This window comes from Mastomys coucha, unplaced genomic scaffold (assembly GCF_008632895.1).
Source record: "Mastomys coucha isolate ucsf_1 unplaced genomic scaffold, UCSF_Mcou_1 pScaffold5, whole genome shotgun sequence".
Taxonomy (NCBI): Eukaryota; Metazoa; Chordata; class Mammalia; order Rodentia; family Muridae; genus Mastomys; species Mastomys coucha.
Window position 1 is genome coordinate 56,930,137 of NW_022196911.1, and position 24,232 is coordinate 56,954,368.

General features: G+C 39.0%; 1 protein-coding gene across 2 annotated transcripts in view; it reads right to left on the bottom strand.

The window, feature by feature from the left end:
- Positions 1-1,420: 1,420 nt before the first annotated feature.
- Positions 1,421-24,232, bottom strand: part of Ulk2 (unc-51 like autophagy activating kinase 2) — an 82,644-nt gene continuing 59,832 nt past the window's right edge. For both annotated transcript variants that reach the window (XM_031354164.1, XM_031354165.1), the window contains 7 exons: positions 18,438-18,587; positions 12,286-12,494; positions 8,997-9,175; positions 7,711-7,829; positions 6,991-7,148; positions 5,334-5,469; positions 1,421-3,611 (listed from right to left, as the gene is read on the bottom strand). In XM_031354164.1, the coding sequence (XP_031210024.1) occupies positions 3,553-3,611; positions 5,334-5,469; positions 6,991-7,148; positions 7,711-7,829; positions 8,997-9,175; positions 12,286-12,494; positions 18,438-18,587 (1,010 nt within the window). In that variant the 3' untranslated portion in view covers positions 1,421-3,552. The remainder of the gene's footprint in view (positions 3,612-5,333; positions 5,470-6,990; positions 7,149-7,710; positions 7,830-8,996; positions 9,176-12,285; positions 12,495-18,437; positions 18,588-24,232) is intronic.

A 24,232-nucleotide genomic window follows, 5' to 3' on the forward strand; every position in this document is an offset into this window, starting at 1 on the left:
ATTTCCTATAGGCATTGTTTATTAGATGTATTTTTAATTTTTATTTTGAGATTGATTCTAGTATGTAGGTTTGGCTGTCCTGGAACTCCCTCTGCAGACTAGACTGGCCTCTGATATGCAGAGATCCACCTGCCTCTGCCTCTCCATTGCTGGGATTAAAGGTGAACACCACCACACTGAGCAGGCTGGCCTCTGATATGCAGAGATCCACCTGCCTCTGCCTCCCCATTGCTGGGATTAAAGGTGAAAACCACCACACTGAGCAGCACTGCATTTTCAGGGCCATCATTTCAGATCCAATTTCCTGATTTACCTGCCAAAAACACTGTCTTGAATTTCTGATTCCTCACTCAAAGATAATATTCTCACCAGGGTTCATAAAGCAAAAAAGGGACTTGGGAATGACGTAATAGTCTCCATAGCTGCTGAATCAATGATTCAGAACCCACAAAGTGAGCAGCCAAATGCCATCTAGAACTGCATGCATGTATGAGAGACAAGTTCTCTGAGCATTAACTGCTCTCTGCCAAGCAACTATCCTATGAAAATGCCAAATAGGACTGCACAGAGACAAAGGATGAAGGATAAATTAATGTAAATTCTGTGCTTCTCCTCTGGAGTTTTCAAGTATTTGAGTCCACAAGCTCATGCCTTGTTTGCCCCAATTCAGGTTCCTCTTCTTTGTTCTAGACTGAGACAGGTCATTTCTAATCAGAGTACTTCCTGGTTCTTATGCTGGACTATAGAACAGTTCCTCTTGTGGCAACCAGTGAACACTGTGCTATGGAAAAGAGACCATTCATTCATTCATTGAATGTTCTCAAACAAAATAAAGTTGTTTATCAGCAGTTTTGAGCACAATACTACTATATTGTGAGAAATATATTGGGAGAAATGCTACTTCACAGGGCCAGCTAGGTAGAGACTGGAGTGAAAAGGATTGAGTTGGAAGGAGGGATGCCGTCCTTTCTGACATGAAGTGCTGCAGGAAACTGACACTAAGCACCAGCTGCATGCAGAAGGGTGGCATAGGAACCCGGACACGACAGATGCATCAGGGACCTACTCTTCTGCATTCAACTCAATATCTGTTTACCCTTGTAAACTAACTTGTGTTAACTAACAAGAGCTTCTACACAAGCTCTATACCTCATTCTTGTGAGGTCATATTCTTCCTAGTAGAGAAAAGGGCACATGAGGTCTGTAGGAAGTAATTATGTCAAGAACAGATCTCCAACAGGTGACAGTTAAAGAAAATCCATATAGCAAGAAAACCAATTAGCAAGTTCACTGACAATTCCTCTACTTACATTTTTGTGGCCAATAATTTTCCAGGTTAGGACGTGAATATAGGTGCTGACTCATGAGTGTGTGAACTTGTCTAATTCCATTTTATGAAATACATGATATGAAATAAAAATACAGAAACATAAAGCATTTATTTATTATTGCTATAATCAAGGCAAATATTTCTTTAAACAATTAGCCTTGATAATGGTAGTATATCAGAACTGTTACTCATAAGTTTACAGTTGTTCTCCACTGTTGAGACTTGGCTTTATACACACCACCCACAAGACCTTTGTAATACAAGATGAGCTTGAGAATTACAGTGCAGTTCCAACACTTGCCTACTTCCTGACTTCACATCAACCTTCCCCTCTCCAAACTTGTTCATATTATATCTTTAAAAAGTGGTAGAAGAGGAGGCCAACTACATCTAGTTACTTGGAAAACCAACTGAGATAAATGGGCTAATTAGGAGAACATGAAAGAATTTAGTGTAAAAATTACAGAAGACATTTTATCACTTGTATAAGGAGGGGTATAGTCTGTCTGTAGGAGCCTGTAAGACAGCCAGCCACCAAGAGTTTTGAATCCAGGAGCAGGGCAAAGAATATTGGTGGCCAAGTTTCTGACCCACTCTCTAAGGAGGCATCTGGCTTGACAAGCCACTCAATACTAACCCAACTATAACCTAAAAACACTGTCAGTTTTATTTAACCTTAATATACATTTGTACAAGCAATTTAAAAAAGGCTATTCCACAATGATTCAGTGGGTTTTACCTAGTTTGAAGATAATGCAGTTACAAATGAGAGGTAGAAACACTGTAGTAAAGACCTAAAAATACAAACATCCTATACATAAACGTTCAAATTAACTGCTGGAATTTCATACAGATAAATAATGTAAAAATTACATTACTCTGTTCACCAAGTAAACGAAAAGCATGTTTTCTCTGTTAACTTTAATCAGCACACTAAAGGGAGTGTGGGGCCAACGAGTTTCTGTGCAGCTATCAGAGCACAGGTCATTATGCGTAAGTTTTGAAGTAAAAGGATTAAAACCGGTGAATGGTTTATTCAAGTATTCAAGCAGGTAAGTGAAAGATACCAAATGATATACAACATAGGAACCATACTTGGACAGATGTTGATCTGCCATGACTAGCTATTGGTGAACTCAGGGTTAACACTGAGAAGTACACATTAGTCTGGAGAGAGCTGCCCATTTTTCTAAGGGAAAACAAACCTCATTTCTTACTAATTTCATGTAGAAACTCTACCTCACTGACAAGCCATTATTCATCACTTTGATTTGGCCCTATTAAAATTCTCAAGAGTATTTCTTGATTCATGATAGCTTTCTAATACTGCCCAAATAAACTTAGCCTTTAATAAACCTAAGATCACAGGAATCGATGCACATTCTGCATGCACAACAAAAAATGCAAACAACCAGCAACTCAAAATTCCACTAAGAAGATCTGTTGGTGAAGATAACAGGTGAGAAAAATGCAAAGGTTCACACGAACGCAAGTTCCGACCATTTAAAAGTTCAGTGGAGCTTACACATGAATTCTGAAAAGGACATATGTATATAATCAAGTAAAATAGTTAAACAAGTCCATTGTGCCTCAGTTAGTTTTAAATTGCAAAATCCAATACACAGTTATTTTAATAAATTAGTGCAATATGAAAGAGTTTTGGAAGATTAACATCATGTCCACATTAGATCAAGTTGAAGATTTCACAATTCATCCAAGAGTCACCTTTTGTTTCTTCTTAAAATTCCTCCTCCTGAGCTGTTTAAAGATGCACGCTCAGATTCAGACAGACTTACCCCAAATCTCAAGTCATCTGGATGAGCTGTAACTCTTTTGCTTGTGTATGCTTTAGCAAAACATGGAATTTCACGTATTGCTCAGAGAGCTGAATGAAGTCACTCACTTTGTTTCCTGTTCAATTATCCACAAGAATAACTGTACTTATGGTGCTAGTCTAAGGTACATTTATTTGCCAGGTTCAAATAACTTGAGCCACGTGGAAAAGTCTTTTGCTTCTGCTTCTATAAAGAGAGAGGAAAGGGGGAGTCTCTCCAGTAAGGCAGGTTTTCTACAGTATGTAGTAGTTTGTATTGTTTTTCCTTCCTAAGCTGCTGCTTGTTCTTTGGTCGTCACCACACTGTCCTGGGATGGGTGACAGAACCAAGACGTAATCCCAGATATATCACCTCCTGTTCCATGCTGTCCACAGACAGGCCTGCTCCTCACACAGCTGCCGTGCTACAGCAGAGTGCCGACAATCTTCTTTCAATACTACATTTATCTAGAAATAAAATGTAAAATAATATTAGTAATAGAACTATTTGTGTTTTCTAACCCAGGGACAGAGGAACTAGGGGAATCATGACTCTCACCACCATGGTTCCTGTTCTATCTTGGCCCCAAGGTGAACACAATGAATACGCTTTCTTTCCTCTGTCCAGCAACAGTTCAAATATGACCTGCAGTTTAATGCTGTAGTGGTAAAATTCATATTGGCACAACAACTCTCTTGCTTAGAAGTACAAGTAACTTCAGAATGCTGTCCTAAAACCACAAAATAGCTTCTCCTCAAACACCAGATACTAGGAATATATATATACACACACATATACACACAACACACAAACACATACATACACACACATATATGTATATATATGTATATATGTGTGTATCTCTATATCTATATACACACATATGTATATGTGTGTAATGAGATATAGAGATACACACATATACAAATAAACATATATATACATATAAATTCATATATATATTTATGTAGCATTCTGGTATCCCATCAATCTATGCTCTATTGGTTATATAAAATATGTAATATATAGGATCTTTACAATATTCTTTGGTTACTACACCCAGAAAGCATAAAAGAGTTTTATTCAATAATAAAACAATGTCCTCCTATAGTCTTAAACAAGAATTTGACAACAAAATAATATGAGAACAATATGAAGGATGAAAGTAATCTATATTTTATATGAAGCCTCTCTAATCCTTACAGTATACAAGGTTGGCATTGTTCTCAACATCTTACAGAAAGACTAATAATTTGTTCAAGTTTTTAAAGCCAAGATTCGTCTCAGGCAGTATGATTCCAAATCTAGAAGACAAACTGTAATTAATTCAATTCAGTGGTTCTTCTTTATCTACAAAGGATTCACTCTAGAATCCCCAGTTTAGCCCTGAAACTATAAATAGTATCAAACTCTATCTACAAACTCAGTACTACCAATACATTACACTATCAGCACAGTATACTTCACAGCCATTGCTACTAAGTGGCTCATAGGCAGAAGGCACACATAGCAAGTGTGCACTGGACAAAGTGCACATGTCGCAGGTAGCAGAGGACAACTCAAGATTTTGTCATGCTACTCAGAACAATGCAAAATGTGGATGGGGAAGAAGAGAGGCAATGACAAACAACAGAAACAAATTTTGTTTGAAAAATCCCATAATGAAGGCTGGAGAGAGCTCAGCAACTAAGAGCAGTGGACCTGGGTTCAAGTTCTAGCACTCACATGGCTGCTCATGACTCTGTAACTCAAGATCCAGGGGATCTGATAACTTCTTCTAGCTTCCAAAGGCATCAGGCATGCATGTAGTATACTTAGACATACATGTAGGCAATACATTCAAGCACATAAAATAAAATAATAAAAAATTTAAATGTCATGGTACTCAATTCTTTTTCTGTTTGTTTTTGTTTTCAAAATAGGATTTCTCTGTGTAGCCCTGGCTGTTCTAGAACTGGCTGTGTAGACCAGGCTGGCTTAAAAGTCACAGAGATTTGCCTGCCTCTGTCTCCTACGTGGTGGGATTAAAGTCATGCACCACCACTGTTCAACTGATACCCAATTTTTAAAAAACTAAACAATTAAAGAACCCTATGGCTGTTTATTTCTCAGTTTTCTATTTAGTAGTTCTGAGCCCCGCTGTGGGAAGTGGGATGAGGACGAGTGAGCACTGCTGTGCAGTGACTTACACTTATGCACATTTTCAACATCTGTAGGGTCCTGCAGGATCTTACTTAAGCCTTCCAAAAGAAGGGCTGCCTTGTGGTAGCGATAAACAATGTCTTCAGTCTGCTGAAACATCTCATCCAGGGCTGCAGATTGAACCTGGAACCAGATAACAAAATAAGAAGATTTGCAACTCCAAGGATATACAAGTCCTACGGACAAAGCACCTTTGCATATTAAAATCAATATACTTTATGAAAAGAAGAAAGACTCTGTAATGTTACAATTAAATCCACAAAGGAAAGAAGCAATGTAATTCCTAGGATAAAATTCTTTTTTTTTTGTTGTTTTTTTTTCGAGACAGGCTTTCTCTGTGTAGCCCTGGCTGTCCTGGAACTCATTCTGTAGACCATGTTGGCCTTGAACTCAGAAATCCACCTGCCTCTGCCTCCAAAGTGCTGGGATTAAAGGCATGCGTCACTACCTCCCGACTGGATAAAATTCTTATTGTCTTAATGTAGTATAGTGTGATGGACTACCTACCATTCCTGTCAACAGTCAGAGCAATAACAGACTCTCAGCAGCTTACACCCCAATGCCTTTTCATAAAACTGTTTTAGTAAGGCCGGGCGGTGGTGGCGCACGCCTTTAATCCCAGCACTTGGGAGGCAGAGGCAGGTGGATTTCTGAGTTCGAGGCCAGCCTGGTCTACAAAGTGAGTTCCAGGACACCCAGGGCTATACAGAGAAACCCTGTCTCGAAAACAAACAAACAAACAAACAAACAAACCAAAACTGTTTTAGTAGCTATCAAGGTGAAGCCAAGGATATAGCAACAATAAATGCAGCTTACCTAAATGGGAGATATCTATTATGTTGAAAAGGTATAATAACATTAGCCCATAAATTTTCTCCATTTAGATACTTAATAACCCTATGTTATATATTTCTTAGAACCATTTTCCCACAGTAAATAGGAAAAAAAAAAAATTCCAGTATCGTCAACAAATGGAAAAATAGCTTTTCCTCAGTGTCTATAGTTCAATAAAATCAGTAAGCTGAAGTCAAGTACCTAAAATTTTGGGGATTAACAAAGTACTATTTTTTTCTAAGTTTTATAGAGCCAAACTTTAAGTCGCAGAAAACGAAGAAACAAATTAATTTACTTTTAGGTAAAAACTACAGAAGAATAAGAATATACCTATAAAAATGAAGTTTAAAAGAAAATATAATAAAAATTTTCAAATATTAACAACCAGGATTGCAAATCTTAGTAAATTTATTAAATAAATTACATTATATTATATATTATATTATATTAGTACTACTTATATGCCAGGTAAGTCCAATGACTTCATTAGGTAATCACACACCTGGGACTTGAGAAAGAGTAGGATATAACTTTTTTCTTGGTGGTTTTTTTGGTTCTGTTTTGGTTTTTGTTATTTTGAATCAGGGTTTCTCTGTGTAGCCTTGGCTGTCCTCAAACTCACTCTGTAGACCAGGCTGGCCTAAAACTCACAGAGATCCACCTGCCTCTGTTTCCCAGGTGCTGGAATTGAAGGCGTGTGTCACCACACACAGCAGGATATAAATTATTAAAGGACAGATCATTTCAAGTAGGTATTCAATTCAAAGATATCTACTATCATTATAAAATATTAAGCCTTGTAAGGTTTACCATTTCCACAGCACAATTATAGATGAGTTTCTCTGCAGTCACACTGTTGATTTCATCAATAAATCTCTGTTTATCGGAGAAGAAGCGATTCAGCTTTTCTGTAAGCTTCTTGCACATGGTGATGCAGAATTTATATCTTTCATTCAGATTTTTAACAACTGAAACAGAGTTGAAATTGGAATTATTTTTAGTTTCTTACAGAAGTAACATAGTGACATGTTCCTTTCCTGCTGTTGGAAGGAAAGTGATACGACATGGTCACTGAAGGAAAAGATGGGAAGTCAGGTTCTGCGATTGCTCAGTACAGAAAGACAGATCCTGACTTCTCCGTATCAAGTAAACAATTAGAAACAAAAGGATCTGGGGCTGGCAAGATGGCTCAGAGGGTAAGAGCACTGACTGCTCTTCTGGAGGTCCTGAGTTCAAATCCCAGCAACCACATGGTGGCTCACAACCACCAGTAATGAGATCAGACGCCCTCTTCTGGTACGTCTGAGCGAGCGGGGGCCAGCAGAGGTCCTGAGTTCAATTCCCAGCAGCCACACTCATGATAGCTCACAGCCATCCGTACAGCTACAGTGTACTCATACACATAAAATAAATAAAATAAATCTTTAAAACAACAACAACAACAAAAACAAACAAAGGTCAGCAGACAGAGCCTATGGATAGGAAGGCATACACAGGCCTTGGAGCTGACCACTACCAAGTGTTCTGTACCTTGTTTCACAGCCGTGGACGGGCTCAGCTTCCCAGACTTGATCTGAGCTTTGGCGAGATGCAGGGAAGCCGCCAGCAGCTGTGCTGCCTTCATGTACAACACCAGCTGCTCTACCCGCCTGCAGGAAGACAGGACCCACAAGACTCAGCATGCTAAATAACAGTCCACCATCCAAACAGCTTTTCTAGGGGACTATGTCCTCATTTTTCCCACCATGAGAAAAGATTTTCCTATGTAACCCTGGCAGGCCTCAATTTATTAACCCTCCAGCCTTAGTATCTCAAGAGCTGGGTGTGAAACACCCTTGGCTCCTTCCTGACTTTTCAATATATATCTAACTCCCGAAGGGAGAAGAACTTGTATGGAGAAATATATGAGAACTTTGAATATTATAGGAACACTGAAACAAAAATATGTATAACCTCTTGGTAAATTTTCAGAGAAAGGTAATGCTAATGCTGTGTAATAAACTCTTGGCTAACATCACACAATAAAACAACTTATATTTTCTTACAGCTTTTAAAAATGAGACCTGACTTGTAACAAGTAACATTACATTTAGATACAAGTTTATAGAGGCATAAAGACTCTGGAATTGTAGATAGCCCTGGGTTGCTTTTATTTTGATGCTAATTCTGCTCTCCTGGGAGGGGTTGTGAACAAGGAAAGAATCAAGTACTCAAGTGACTTCTTGTGAACCATCCCTAATGAATAAGGAAGCCAATCACTGGGCAAGTAGGCGAGACTTCTGGGTTGGATAGGGAAGAGAGGAGACAGGAAGGAGACAGGGTCCTTTTGGACAGGGACGGTGTGAAGACAAGACGTAGCTGCTAGCGTCTCTCAGTTTCAATGGCAGATCCATCTGGATTTGCCACCGGAGGATTTAGATTTATTAAGGCTTACAAGATTAGGATTTTAGTTGTTGTGCCCAGCAATTGAGTTAGCATTGTTTCTGAACTAAGTTTGTGTTGTTTTCCTTCACGAGATGGCTTGTCTGGGTTCAAGAGAGAAAGGTATGGCTGCAAAGCGTGGGTTTGCCAGATGTGCACCACAATGGCTGTGGGGGGTTTGTAGTTTGGGGCTGGCATGGTAATGACCTGCCAGTGGGAACTTAGCGAGCTGTGTAGACAGATTTTGAATCTCTGTGTCAGAGTCTCCGCTACATAAGAACTGGCTGGTGGGACCACTGGGGCTAAGAGTAGTTAGTTGGGTATAACATGGGAATTTGCCATTCTTTTTAATATTTCCCACAACAATCTGGAAATGAATGACAGGAGATACCTACCCCCAATCTTTGCTTAGCTGGCTGATCTGGTCCACAACTACACTTTCCTGAATCTGGTACAAGGACACAGCAGATGTGCACAGCTCAGGGTTCCCACCCCTCACTGCTGTCAGGTCCAGCACACATTCAGTAAACATTAACATCATGTTCAGATGGCGTAAGGTGTCTGTGTGTTCTCGCTGCAAAGGCAAGGTATTTTATAAGGTTTTACATTAAGGACTTAATTGGATTATATATGCAAAGTTTTCCCATATTATAAATGTTGGAATGATCAAAGAAAATCAATATTTTTTAACTTCAGAAAGCTGTCAGAAAATAAATACAAATCAAACCAAGTATTATACCTAGATATGTCTGCATGTATTACAGCACTCACATAAGTAGGCTACGAACTGTGCCTTTACCAGAAAAACAAGACCACACTAAACCAAAACCTCAATTGAACAAATGTGTGTTCCTGACAAAGCAGAGTTCAGGAGTACAAGGCGGGCTGGGAAGATGGCTCCGTGGGTAAGTGCTCGGGCTGCTTTTACACAGGGCAAAGGGTAAATCCCCAGCACTCACATGGTGGTTCAAAAACACTTGTAACTCTAGGTCCAGGGGATCTGATGCCCTCTCTTGACCCACGTGGACAACATGCAGACATGGGGTACACAGACATAACACAGGCAAAAGATTCACATACATTAAACAAAGTAAAATTTTAAAAACTGATAGATTCTAAGGACAGTGTAGATGATACAGATGCAGAGAGATGTTCAGCAGGTAGAAGCACTTGCCTTCCAAGCTTGAAAAGTCTGAGCTTAATCTCCAGAACCCACAAGGGGAAAGAGAAAAAAGACCACTAATCTCAGAGCCACTGGTGAGAGGGGAGGGAAAGATAGGAAAACCATCCACAAACCTACGGGCCAGCTACCTAGGAGCATACATTGCAGCAGAAACAAAAGAGGTACTGCTTCAACAGAGTCCAGAACCAACTCCCAAAAACTATCCTCTGACCTCCAATGGCATATATATGGCACTTACACTCCCATCTAAATAATAAACTTAAAAATGGAAAATATTACAAGGACTTTCTTAACACTAAATCAAACTTTTTTGGGGGACAGGGTCTTGCTCTATATTCTAGGCTAGACTGTAACTGCTATCCTTCTGTGCACTTTCTGAATAGCAAGAATCACAGCTGCTGCCACCAAGAGCTACACCTCTCTATAACTCAGTGAGCTTACTGACTTGCTATTTTAGGAAGTTTTAGATGTGGGGTGGTTTTTAGTTAAAAGTGATTCACAACAAAGCTCTGATTTTCTGTGACCTACTTAGTTATTTATGAGAGCAAGGAGAGACACTCTAGAAAATGTCCTTTCAAAACAATTATTCTAAAATTTTCTTCTTTAGTTATAAATGAATTTTAAAATCTCAAATAAGACTAAGCATTTCTTTCCACTATATGTGTAGTAGGGGGTAGTATATGTATCTTTCCTTGATCAGTATCCACTTGTATTTAAAAATTGATTTGCATTTTTGTATGACTCTGTGACTGTAAATGTGTGTGTAGATGCACACACTTCTGCATGAATATGGAGGCCAGGTGAGGATGTTGGGCATGCTCCACCACTTTCTGCCTATTCTTTTCAGAGAAAGACCCTATTTTCCTATTTTCTCAGATAGGCTGGAAGCCAGCAAGCCCCAGTGATTCCTCCAAACAACTGGAGTTATAGGTGTGTGTGGGATACCTGGCATGTAACCTGGAAGCTAGGATTCAAATTCTGGTCTTCATGAATGTGTAGTAAGTGTTCAAATCCCTGAGCCTTGTCCCCAGGCTATACCTTATGTTTTGTGACAGGATCAGCCTTTAAATGTGAATCTGTGATTCAGACAGACTGGCTGGGAATTAACTTCAGGAATCTGCTCCCTCAAGGCTGTGGTTACAAGCATGCCATGTCAGTCTATCTCTTTTTCATGTGGGTTCAGGGACCCAAATTCAGGTTCCTGTATTTGTGTAGCAAGCACTTTATTGACTCATCTCCTCCAGCCTTCTAAGTGTCTCTGAAACCGGAGAATAAAACACTTACACTTCTAAGTGTCTCTCAGCTGTATGACAGTGTGTTGGACTATATTCACCAACATACAGCGTGTTATCCTTAGGTTGGGAGTGAGGAACAACTCCAAAATCACGATAATGACCCATGGGTTCTAGACTTGTGCTCAGCATGGGTCAGATGACACACAGTGTGTTTTTTTAATGCAGAACTAGATCCACAGAGGAAAAGTACTGATTTATGAGTATAAGCATCTAGTTTGCTTAAGTAGGGATATTTCTATGTTAATGGCTAACCTGGTATTATGGCTTATTGTTACTATTATTATTGACATAGGATCTTACTTTGTTGCCTGGGTTGACCTCAAACTCAAAACCCTACTGCCTTGACTTTCAAGTGCTAGAATTACACAGGTATATGCCATCATGTTGGCATAATTATTTTTTATTTTATAACTTAATATTTTTATTAATTCTTTGAGAATTTCATACAATATATTTTGATCATATTTACCACTGATTCCTCTTCCTAACTCCTTTCAGATCCATTCTCATCTCCTTACCTCCCAATGTTCATTTCTACTTTTTAAAAAATAACCCACCAAGTCTAATTTTTGCTGTCTATATACTCTTAGGCGTGGGCCATCCACTGGAGCTACAGAGATCACATTTTTTTTTTTTTTTGAGACAGGGTTTCTCTGTGTAGCCCTGGCTGTCCTGGAACTCACTCTGTAGACCAGGCTGGCCTCGAACTCAGAAATCCGCCTGCCTCTGCCTCCCAAGTGCTGGGATTAAAGGCGTGTGCCACCACCACCTGGCAGAGATCCCATTCTTAAGGAAAATTGGCTTTCCTTTCCCAGTAGTCACACTGTCCATAGACTAGGATCGTTTAAAAATGTATGTTTAGATGCATTATTTTTACCTAATGAAGAGAATAAATTCTAAGGATAAAAAGTTATGTTTCTAGGGAAAACTTTAAAAAGTCTTACAAATAGAGTTGGGCATAGATGATGCACAACTGTGATCCCAGCACTAGTAAATTCAAGGCCAGCCTCATCTACACAGTTTTAGGACATCCAGGGCTATACAGTAAGATCTTGTCTCAAAAAGACGAACGAACAAACAAACAAACAAACAAAACAAAAAAGGTATTTGAAGTCAGAAATACTTATAGTTTGTTCTTTCCTCATCACTAGGACACTCACATCAGATTAACAGTATATTCACACATCCCTGTAGTCTCTTCCCTACCTCCATCAGTGTCTCCTCTGGTAGTTCAGGGGCTTCAAAGGTGATGAGACCCTCTAGGCTGGGTGGTGAAGCACCATAAGGCACGTATCTTAGGCTGGGAGCTGCCTCTGCTCCTGGTGGGGAAGAGCCTAACCCTGGCCCAGGAGGGGAGCCCACACATACTCGGCCACTTGCAGAACACAAGGAACCTCCTGAGCTGCTGGAACCCACTGCAAAGAAACAATACATGGAGCACATGTTTATAGCTGGTCAGAAGGGACTTTCACATGCATGCCTCTCATTTACTGAACACAACCTATTGAAGTGACAAAGAAAATACTTAAAGTCCCAGGCTCTTCACTCTATAAGTAGATGAACATATCTCTTTATATACATAAATATGCATATATAAATAAAACAGAATCAGTATTTCCAGTTTTCCCATACTCAATTTTAAACAAATTTGGATAACATACAACTAATACATTATTTTTTTCTCTGTAATGCTCCATAGACTTAAGTATAAAAAATGCAACTGATGTACAGTAGTTCATTAACTTTACATATACAATGTGTACCTGGAATAATTTTAAATTGCTGATTTTTTTGTATTACAAATTATTACTAAAAACAGTTTTCTTAAGTTATTTCTATGTGATAAGTGCTCCAAAGTAGGAATGGAATTTTCAAAGTATAAACATTATAAACTTTTTTTTTGAGAAATGATCTTTCAATATATCCCTGGCTGTCCTGGAACTATTTCTATAGACCAAGCTGGTTTAGAACTCAAAAGACTTGCCTGTCTCTTCTTCCCAAGTACTGGGATTTAAGGTACACACCACTTCACCTACTATTATACTACAGTTCTTCTTGAGACTAGCCACATAACTTTCTCAAGAAGCATTAGGTATGCCTACTAAACCATATCAGCTCTGGAAGGACTTTATACTTAGAAAAAAATGCTGATACAGCAGAGCCCTGTGTGGAGAGCTTTTGGGGATGCTTCTAGAAGCTTGGCAGGAATTTGACATTGGACAAGGACAAGGAAGTAAGCTCAGGCAGGAATCTGATTTTGGGCTAAAACAAAGAAGTAGGCTTTAGGAAAGAATATGACTTTGGGCTAGGACAGGGAAGTAGGCTCTGAAGTCTTGGTCATCCTGATAAGCCCTTAAAAATCAGTGATTGGTGGGACTTTGTTTATTGTCTTGAGTGTTCCTTAACCTAGAACTGATCTTATTATTTGCATATATATAACTAAAATGGTATAAAAACAGATTGGGAAAAATAAACCCGCCTTAGCCTCAGAACTGACTAGGGTCATGCTATAGTATTGTCTAATTGTCTTCTTTCTTTTTAATCCTCAATCTAGCCTTGGAGAACCTGTTGACTGACTGAGCTGGCTTGGTCAGCCCTGGTGGCAAATGTCTTTAATCCAAGCAGTCGGGAGGCAGAGGCAGGTAGATCTATCTGTGAGAGTTCAAGAACAGTCTGGTCTATATAGTCAGATACCCCTCTACCCCCAATCCAAAAGAGAGAGGGGGAGAGATAGAGAAGAAGAAGAAAGAGGAGGAGGAGGAGGAAGAGGAAGAAGAAGAAGAGTAAAAGGTATTAAAATGGTAGTTTATTATCTGAGATTTAGAAGTATTTTATTGTGTTTTTGTTTTATTTGGAGAGAGGGGTCTCTCTGGGCCTACCTGACTAGTCTGGAGTCCATTCTGTATTTTTTAATATCTGTATAATAATGCTTTAGCTCTACCTTTCATTATCTATCTTTCTCTTATTAATTTACAAGTACCCTGATTAGTAGCTTATTTAGAATACAAGGACCTAGAGGACACAGAAAGCATCACACAGAAATTAAGACACATCATCACTTCAAATCCATGCTTAGTACTTTTTAAAATGAATCTACTATTTTAAATTTTGTGTGTGGGTGTGTACACATGATGCAGGCGCCTGCAGAGGACAGAGGAATTAGATCCACTGGGACTGAAGTTACAGACAGTTGTGAATGACCAGGTGGATGCTGAGAATTAAACTTGGGTTCATTGGAAGAGTAGTCAATGCTTCTTAACCACTAGTCAACTCTCTAACCCTAATAAAATACTTTTTTAATTTTTAGTATTAGCAGATGACACAGACAGTATGGATGACATAAAAAAATAGAATTAAGTACAAACACTGGTACCTGAAGCACAAAAATAAAATAAAATTTAAACCAAACCTGGTGGCATATGCTATAATACTAATTACTTGGGTAGCTGAGGTAGGAGGATCTCAACTTTTGAGGCTAGCCTGGACTACACTGTAAACTCAAGGCCAGTTTGGGAAATACCAAAAAGAAAGGTAAGGGGTGTGTGTGTGTGTGTGTGTGTTAGGGGTGGAGGATTGAAGTAATCCAGGTGTGGTGCCACACACTTTGATCCCAGCACTAAGGAGGTAGAAGTAGATGATCTCTGTGAGTTCAAGGCCAGCCTGGAAATTCCTATGTAGCAAATTCCAGGCTAGTCAGGACTACGTAGTGATACCCTGTCTTTAAAAATATCTGGGGGAGGAGCTGGAGAGATTGCCAAGTAGTTAAAGAGCATCCATGCTCTTCCAGGGGACCTAGGTTCAATTCCCAGCACCCATATGGCAGCTCATAACTGCCTGCAATTCCAGGTCCAGAGTATTGAATATCCTCTTCTACCACCTTGGACTCTAGTCAGGTACAAGGTACATATAAATTTATGCAGGCAAAATAATGATACATACAAAATTATTTTTTTAAAGATTTATTTGTTTATTATATGTACATTGTAGCTGTTTTCAGACACTCCCAAAGAGGGTGTCAGACCTCATTATGGGTGGTTGTGAGCCACCATGTGGTTGCTGGGACTTGAACTCAGGACCTTCTGGAGAGCGGTTGGTGTTCTTACCTGCTGAGCCATCTCACCAGCCCCAAAATTATTTTTAAAAGGGGGCACATTGAGGGTGCCAAGTCATATATTTGCAATTCCAACACTTGGAAGGTAGATGCAGGAGAATCAGGAGTTCAAGGTTATCCACGTGAGAGGGGCTAGGGGAAACTAGGAATGCAGTTCAGTGGTATACCACTGTTCTAGCATGTGGGAGGGCCTTGCACTAAACAAAGAAAGAATATTAAAAGCAGTAAGGGAAAAAGGTCAAGTAACATATAAAGGCAGACCTATCAGAATTACACCAGACTTCTCACCAGAGACTATGAAAGCTAGGAGATCCTGGGCAGATGTCATACAGACCCTAAGAGAACACAAATGCCAGCCCAGGCTACTTATACCCAGCAAAACTCTCAATTACCATAGACAGAGAAAACAAGATATTTTATGAAAAAAACAAATTTACACAATATATTTCCACAAATCCAGCCCTACAAAGGATAATAGATGGGAAACACCAACACAAGGAGGGAAACTACACCCTACAAAAAGCAAGAAATCACACCTTTAACAACAAAAATAACAGGAAGTAACAATCACTTTTCCTTAATATCTCTTAACATCAATGGACTCAATTCCTCAAAAAAGACATAGACTAACAGACTGGATATGTAAACAGGACCCAACATTTTGCTGCATGCAGGAAATGCACCTTAGTGACAAAGGCAGACACTACCTCAGAGTAAAAGGTTGGAAAACAATTTTCCAAGCAAATGGTCCCAAGAAACAAGATGGAGTAGCCATTCTAACATCGAATAAAATCAACTCTCAACCAAATGTTATCAAAAAAAGATAAGGACGGACACTTCATACTGGTCAAAGGAAAAATCTACCAAGATGAACTCTCAATTCTAAACATCTACGCTTCAAATGCAAGGGCATCCACATTCATAAAAGAAACTTTACTAAAGCTCAAAGCACACATCGCATCCCACACAATAATAGTGAGAGATTTCAACACCCCATTCTCATCAATGGACAGATCATGGAAACAGAAACTAAACAGAGACACAGTGAAACTAACAGAAATTATCAACTAAAAGGATCTAACAGATATTTATAGAACATTTCATCCTAAAGCAAAAGAATTTATCATCTTCTCAGCACCTCATGGTACCTTCTCCAAAACTGACCATAAAATTGGTCACAAAACAGGCCTCAACAGATACAAGAAGACTGAAAAAAAAATCCCATGCACCCTATTAGATCACCATGGACTAAGGCTGGTCTTAAATACCAAAAAAAAAAAAAAAAAAAAAAAACAAAAAACAAATCCAAAAAACAAACAAACAAAAAAAAAAACGGAAAGCACACATACATATGGAAGCTGAACAATGCTCTACTCAATGACAACTTGGTCAAAGAAGAAATAAAGGCTTTTTAGAATTTAATGAAAATGAAGACACATCATACCAAAACTTATGGGACACAATGAAAGCAGTGTTAAGAGGAAAACTCATAGCTCTAAGTGCCTCCAAAAAGAAACTGAGAAGAAAGAGAGCATACACTAGCAGCTTGAAAGCATACCTGAAAGGTCTAGAACAAAAAGAAGCAAATACACCCAAGAGGAGTAGACAGCAGGAAATAATCAAACCAAATAGAAACAAAAAAAACTATACAAAGAATCAACAGAACCAGGAGCTGGTTCTTTGAGAAAATCAACCAGATAGATAAACCTTTAGCCAGACTAACCAGAGGGCACAGAGAGAGTATCCAAATTAATAAAATCAGAAATGAAAAGGGAGCCGGGGTGGGGGGTGGTGGTGGTGGCGCACGCCTTTAATCCCAGCACTTGGGAGGCAGAGGCAGGCGGATTTCTGAGTTCGAGGCTAGCCTGGTCTACAGAGTGAGTTCCAGGACAGCCAAGGCTACACAGAGAAACCGTCTCAAAAATACAAAAAAAAAAAAAAAAAAAAAAAAAAAAAAAAAAAAGAAATTAAAAGGGAGACATAACAACGAAGTATATCTTAAAATAACTATTCTGTTTGTTGAATATTAACAGTTGAAAATATTAAAATCATGTTCTACAAACATCATGGAAATATTATTCATAATTTTTACTCACTGTGCTTGAAATTAGCATTTTTGGTTTTTCGAGACAGGGTTTCTCTGAGTAGCCCTGGCTGTCCTGGAACTCACTCAGTAGACCAGGCTGGCCTTGAACTCAGAAATCTGCCTGTCTCTGCCTCCCAAGTGCTTGGATTAAAGGCAAGTGCCACCACTGTCCAGCCAAAGAGTTTTTGCTATTTTGAAAATTTTAAAATATATTTACTGATAAAATAATCTCTCTCCTAGAAACACTGGTAATCTTTTTTTTTTTTTTTAATTTTAAGATAGGGTTTCTCTGTATAGCCCTGGCTGTCCTGGAGCTCACTTTGTAGACTAGGTTGGCCTTGAACTCAGAAATCCACCTGCCTCCCAAGTGCTAGGATTAAAGGCATGCACCACCACTGCCTGGTACTGGTAATCTTTTTTAAGTAAACTGATTGTTAGACAATGTACACAGATATATAATATGCTTTAAATACTCTTTCATTATGTCAGGTGGTATCATATAAAGGCTTTTGAATATATTTATTAGTGATTCATTTTTAATATTTTATGCTCTTTTACTATGCTTAACTCCCAAAGAATAGTTGTATATTTTAAAACAATTTAGTATTCAACATTAGATATAGGATCCTCAGTTATGGAAAGTATTAAATATTCCATTAATGATATTTTAGGATATGAAAGATATAAATATAAAAGTTGAACAAATTTTTTATGTATTACTTGATTTTCAAAATACTTACTATTATTAATGTTTGATATATAAAATACATTTAAATAATGAAGAAAAAACAAGAAATACGAAAAATAGTATATTTTCCAATAGTTTATTAGATCTGCTAAAATAAGACTTCAGTCTTAAGAATGAGGTAGCATACAAACTAGTCATGCAAATCTGTCTTCACAGAGAAGTCACATTTTACTATATGTCATATTGCATACAGGCACATGTAAGTATACACATAGTATATATTACCTTTACAAAGTCCTCGCTAACATGTCATCTCATTTACTTCTGACATATAACCTTTGAGGAAAGTAAACAGCTATAAACACTTTACAGGGACAGAAAGCAAAAGTGAGAGAAGTGAGATTTGTCTGAATTCACTGCATTGTCGTCAGATCTAGTCACGTATGATCTGAACTAGAACGAGCGAGCCTTACCTGAGGTGGTTCTTGTTCGAAGGACCATATGAGTACAAGTAGGGGCTGTGGCACTGTGTGGAGGAGACCCCACTGTGAAGAGGACAGCTCTGGCGCTCGCTGCTGCTCCTGCTGGCAATGCCAGCACAACACCACAGGCGCCTGCAGGAGCTGCAACAAGTTCATCAGAAATGTGATTACATTCATAGCATGCCTATATGTAATTAGAACATAAGGAAATGTATACTTTTATTAACTTTAAGATTTATTTTGCCAGGCAGTGGCGCCGCCTTTAATCCCAGCACTTGGGAGGCAGAGGCAGGTAGATTTCTGAGTTTGAGGCCAGCCTGGTCTACAGAGTGAGTTCCAGGACAGTCAGGGCTACACAGAGAAACCCTGTCTCGAAAAACAAACAAACAAAAAACAAAACAAAACAAACAAACAAAGACTTATTTTTATTTTTAATTATGTGTATGTAATGGAGCATATACACAAGTGGTTATAGTTGTTTACCAATGCTAGAAATGTCATGTCCTCCTAGAGTTGGAGTTATGGGCAGTTGTGAGCTGTCAATAATGTGGATACTGAGAGGCAAATCAGGATCCGCTGCAAGAACAGTAAGCACTCTTATCTGGTAAGCCACCTTGCTAGCCCCATTTAATATTAATTTTTAGAATTCTAATATTCATTCTAAAATTAGATTATTCAATATAATATTTCCAAGTAAAAATACTCATTTTAATAAGTACTATTTTAAATACGTTGGGTGAGGTTATGAAAGTGCTCATACTGAAGCTGATGGTCTGCATTTGATTCCTAATATCCACAAGGTAGAGGAGGACTGCCCCTGGCAAGCTCTCCTCTGACATCAATATACATGTATGTAGTAACATGTACATGCCTATATATACACATACATACACACATACACACATACATATAAAAAGTTTAAATACAACTAAAAAGAGTTGGATGTGATGAGTTATTTATTTATTTATTTATTTATTTATTTATTTATTTATTTTTGTTTTTTTCAAGACAGGGTTTCTCTGTGTAGCCTTGGCTGTCCTGGAACTCACTCTGTAGACCAGGCTGGCCTCAAACTCAGAAATCCACCTGCTTCTGCCTCCTGAGTAGTGGGATTAAAGGCATGTACCACTACCAAATGGCTGATGTGTCATATTTTTAATCCCAGCTCTTCAAAGGCAGAAACAGGCAGATCTCTAGGAGTTTAAGGCCAGCTTGGTTTACACAGTGAATTCCGGGCCAGACATGGCTATATATTGTGAGACACTGTCTCAGAAAAAAATTCTGTAATAAAAGAAATTTAGAGTAATACCTCTCCTCTACGTATGTGAATATTCACACCAAATCCCAGTATTCAATGTTTTGGATAATTAGATAATATCTGAATTGCAAGTTATATCTGTTGATAATTAAAAAAATTGGACAATGAAAATGGGAAAAAAAACACAAAGGTAAACACAGATTAGAAAAATATAAAGTATATCCATTCAGACTAGATCCTCACACCTGTGGGAAAGGAAGTGCAGACATAGCAGGTGAAACGGGCTGGGGCTGATGGATTGAGCTTCGATTAAATAAAGATTGGGTAAGCCGGGCAGTGGTGGCACATGCCTTAATCCCAGCACTAGGGAGGCAGAGGCAGGTGGATTTCTGATTTCGAGGCCAGCCTGGTCTACAGAGTGAGTTCCAGGACAGCCAGGGCTACACAGAGAAACCCTGTCTCGAAAAAACCAAACCAAACCAAACCAAACCAAAAAAGAATGTGCATCATCTGACACAAACACACAACCTCCTATTCCTGTTCCTTAACTAGAAGTGGAACTTCGTTTACTGTGCAAGAAAATAGGGCTGGTGAGATGGCTCAGTGGGTAAGAGCACTGACTGCTCTTCTGAAGGTCCTGAGTTTGGATCCCAGCAACGACATGGTGGCTCACAACCACCTGTAATGGGATCTGACTCCCTCTTCTGGTGTGTCTGAAGACAGCTATAGATTATTATGCCGGAGCAGAACGAGCAGGGCCGTCCTGAGTTCAATTCCCAGCAGCCACATGATGGCTCATGGCCATCTGTACAGCTACAGTGTACTCATACACATAAAATAAATAAATCTTTAAAAAAAAAAAGAATGTGTTTATTACAGAGACTGGCCTAGAAAAGGAAGTGTCCTCCAGGAGGAGGGGGTATGAAGCCTGGATGCTGGCCCAGCACATCAGTTCTCTGATCACTGCACTTCCAACTTTTCCTTTCCTGATATGACAGTAAGTGATTGTACTGAGTTCCCTAAGATGTAGTTTTAGAAATATTTATTTTATTGTACGCATGTGTCCCTGGTTGTATGTATGAGTGTGTAGGAATTCACAGATGTCTGACCCTGACTGGAGTTATAGCTGTCAGCCACCAACTGAGTGATGGAACCAAGCCTCGGTCCTCTGCAAGAGCAGTAAGTGCTCTCAGCTGCTGAGCTACCCTTCCAAGCCTCACAAGGAACAGATTGGAGGACAACATCTTCTTTCATCTTCTGAAGTCCATAATTAAACTGAAACTGATTTCTTTCCCATCAACTATAGTCTCAGTAATGGTTTTCAAGTGGTGAGCTTCCGAATCTAAGAGCCCTGAACAAATATAAAAGGAAATTCATGCAATGTCTATCCTACCTACAAGAGAGCTCTGAAAATTTAAAGAGCTCATAACTATTCTAGGAAGTGAACAGTAAGTAAAAACTGTAAAGAACTTACAAAGATTTAGAAAACGAGGCAGAAACTCTATTTAGTGTAATGTCTTCAAGGCTTTTATTGAACCATGTATAAAAACTACTTAAGATTAACCCCAGCACTTGGGAGGCAGAGGCAGGTGGATTTCTGAGTTCAAGGCCACCCTGGTCTACAGAGTGAGTTCCAGGACAGCCAGGGCTACACAGAGAAACCCCGTCTCGAAAAACCAAAAAAAAAAAAAAAAAAAAAAAAAAAAAAAAAAAAAAAAAAAAAAGAAAGAAAGAAAAAAGTACTTAAGAATGGGTCATTCCTATAATAGGGGCCGACAGAACATCCTGAGTTCAATTCCTAGCAGACACACACATGATAGCTCACAGCCATCTGTACAGCTACAGTGTACTCATACTCATAAAATAAATAAAATAAATCTTTAAAGATTTATTTATTATTATACATAAGTACACTGTAGCTGTCTTCTGACACACCAGAGGAGGGTGTCAGATCTCATTACAGGTGGTTGTGAGCCACCATGTGGTTGCTCCCATCTCACCAGTCCCTGAAATGCTTTAAGTATCATCTCAGATCATCACAAGAAAGGTAAGTTCGGCCGGGCAGTAGTGGCACACGCCTTTAATCCCAGCACTTGGGAGGCAGAGTCAGGCAGATTTCTGAGTTCGAGGCCAGCCTGGTCTACAGAGTGAATTCCAGGACAGCCAGGGCTATACAGAGAAACCCTGTCTTGAAGACAACCTCCCCCTTACCCACCCCCAAAAAAAGAAAGGTAAGTCTCTGACAACAAAATATTTTGGGAATACAAGAGAGATCACATTCGTACAGCTTCTATTAGAGTAAAATGCTATAGCATATTGCTATCTATATAATATATGGCTATTATTATTTTGATTTATTGGTTAACATTGTTAACTTCATACTAGTCCTCATTTACAAATTAAATTTTATCATGCATGTATAGGAAAAAATCCACAGTATATAAAGGATATAAGTATCTTATCTATATAAGTGTCTTATCTATAGTCTTTTTTTAAAATTTATTTATTATTATTATTATATAAGTACACTGTAGCTGTCTTCAGACACACCAGAAGAGGGCATCAGATCTCATTATGGGTGGTTGTGAGCCACCATGTGGTTGCTGGGATTTGAACTCATGACCTTTGGAAGAGCAGTTGGTGCTTTTACCCGCTGAGCCATCTCACCAGCCCCATCTATAGTCTTAATATGTTTAGTTGTCTATGGTAGGTCTGGCAAGTAAAGAGGAGCTATTGTACAATAGCAGAAATCAAATTCGATAGACTCAACACTAGATAGGTTCAGCAGAACTAAAGAATCTAAGAATTTAGGGATAAAGCAATAAAGTATGCAATCAAAAGAGCAGTCTGGAGAGATGGCTCAGCAGTTAAGAGCACTGACTACTCTTCCAAAGGTCCTGTGTTAAATTCTAAGGCAACCACATGGTGACTCACAACCATCTGTAGTGGGATCCAATGCCCTTTTCTGGTGTGTCTGAACACAGTGGCAGTGTACTCACTTATATAAAAAAAAATAAATCTTTAAAAAAAAAAAAAAGAACAGTATAGGTTTTTACTCTCAAAATTTACTGAATCTTATCAATTAGTTAAGCCAATTGACATATTTTTAAAAAGTTTAGACAGGGTCTCTCCACATAGCCCTGCTTGCCCTGTAACTGACTAAGCAGAGCGGGCTGGTCTAGAACTTAGAGATTAGCCTACCTCTGCCTCCTGAGTGCTGGCAGTGCACTATGTCCAACAATTAACACATATTTTGTTATAGGCACATATATCTTAGAAGGTGAAAATATGTACAAATCATATTTTTATATGTGATGCATGCTTGTGTGTGTTCACATGTATGTGGGTGCACATGTACCTGTGTGATGAGGTCAAAGGTTGATGACAGGTGTCTTCCTCAATAATTTTCATTCCAATTTACTGAGGCAGGCTCTCTTACTGAACCTAGAATGTATAAATCCAGCTAAATCTAGCTAGACATCTTGACACACAGATCCCTCTGTTTTTGCCTTTGGAGCACTGTAATTACTGACAGGTCACCATACTCTCCTGGCTTTCATGGGGGGTATAGAGATCCAAACTCTGGCCCTCACTGAGTGGCAGGCTCCTTTACACAGTAACTCCATGTCTCACTATATAGTCCAGGCTGGCTTTGAACTCACAACCCTCCTGCCTTTGAACCTTCCAACCATTGGAATTATAGTCCTGGGCCACCTCACCCAGAAAATAAATTACTTATTATCACCAGTTGTGGTGATGCACTGGTAGGTAGGATTTGCTGAAGGAGGTAGAGGCAGGAGGATCATGAGTTCGAGGCCAGCCTGGGCTACACATTTTGAGCAAGTAAAAGATCTGTTTGACAAGAACTTCAAGTCTCTGAAGAAGGAAATTGAAGAAGATCTCAGAAGATGGAAAGATCTCCCATGCTTGTGGATTGGCAGGATTAATATGGTAAAAATGGCCATCTTGCCAAAAGCAATCTACAGATTCAATGCAATCCCTATCAAATTTCCAACTCAATTCTTCACAAACTTAGAAAGAACAATTTGCAAATTCATCTAGAATAACAAAAAACCTAGGATAGAGAAAACTATTTTCAACAATAAAAGAACCTCTGGTGGAATCACCATCCCGGACCTTAAACTGTTACTACAGAGCAATTGTGATAAAAACTGCATGGCATTGGTACAGTGACAGGCAGGTATTGAAGACCCAGAAATGAACCCACACATATATGGTCACTTGATCTTTGACCAAGGAGCTAAAACAATCCAGTGGAAAAAAGACAGCATTTTCAACAAATGCTAGCTTAACCACCAGTTGAACCAGCAGAAGAATGCAAATCGATCCATTCCTATCTCCTTGTACAAAGATTAAGTCCAAGTGAATCAAGGACCTCCACATAAAATCAGATACACTGCCGGGCAGTGGTGGTGCACACCTTTTAATCCCAGCACGTAAGAGGCAGAGGCAGGTGGATTTCTGAGTTCGAGGCCAGCCTGGTCTACAGAGTGAGTTCTAGGACAGC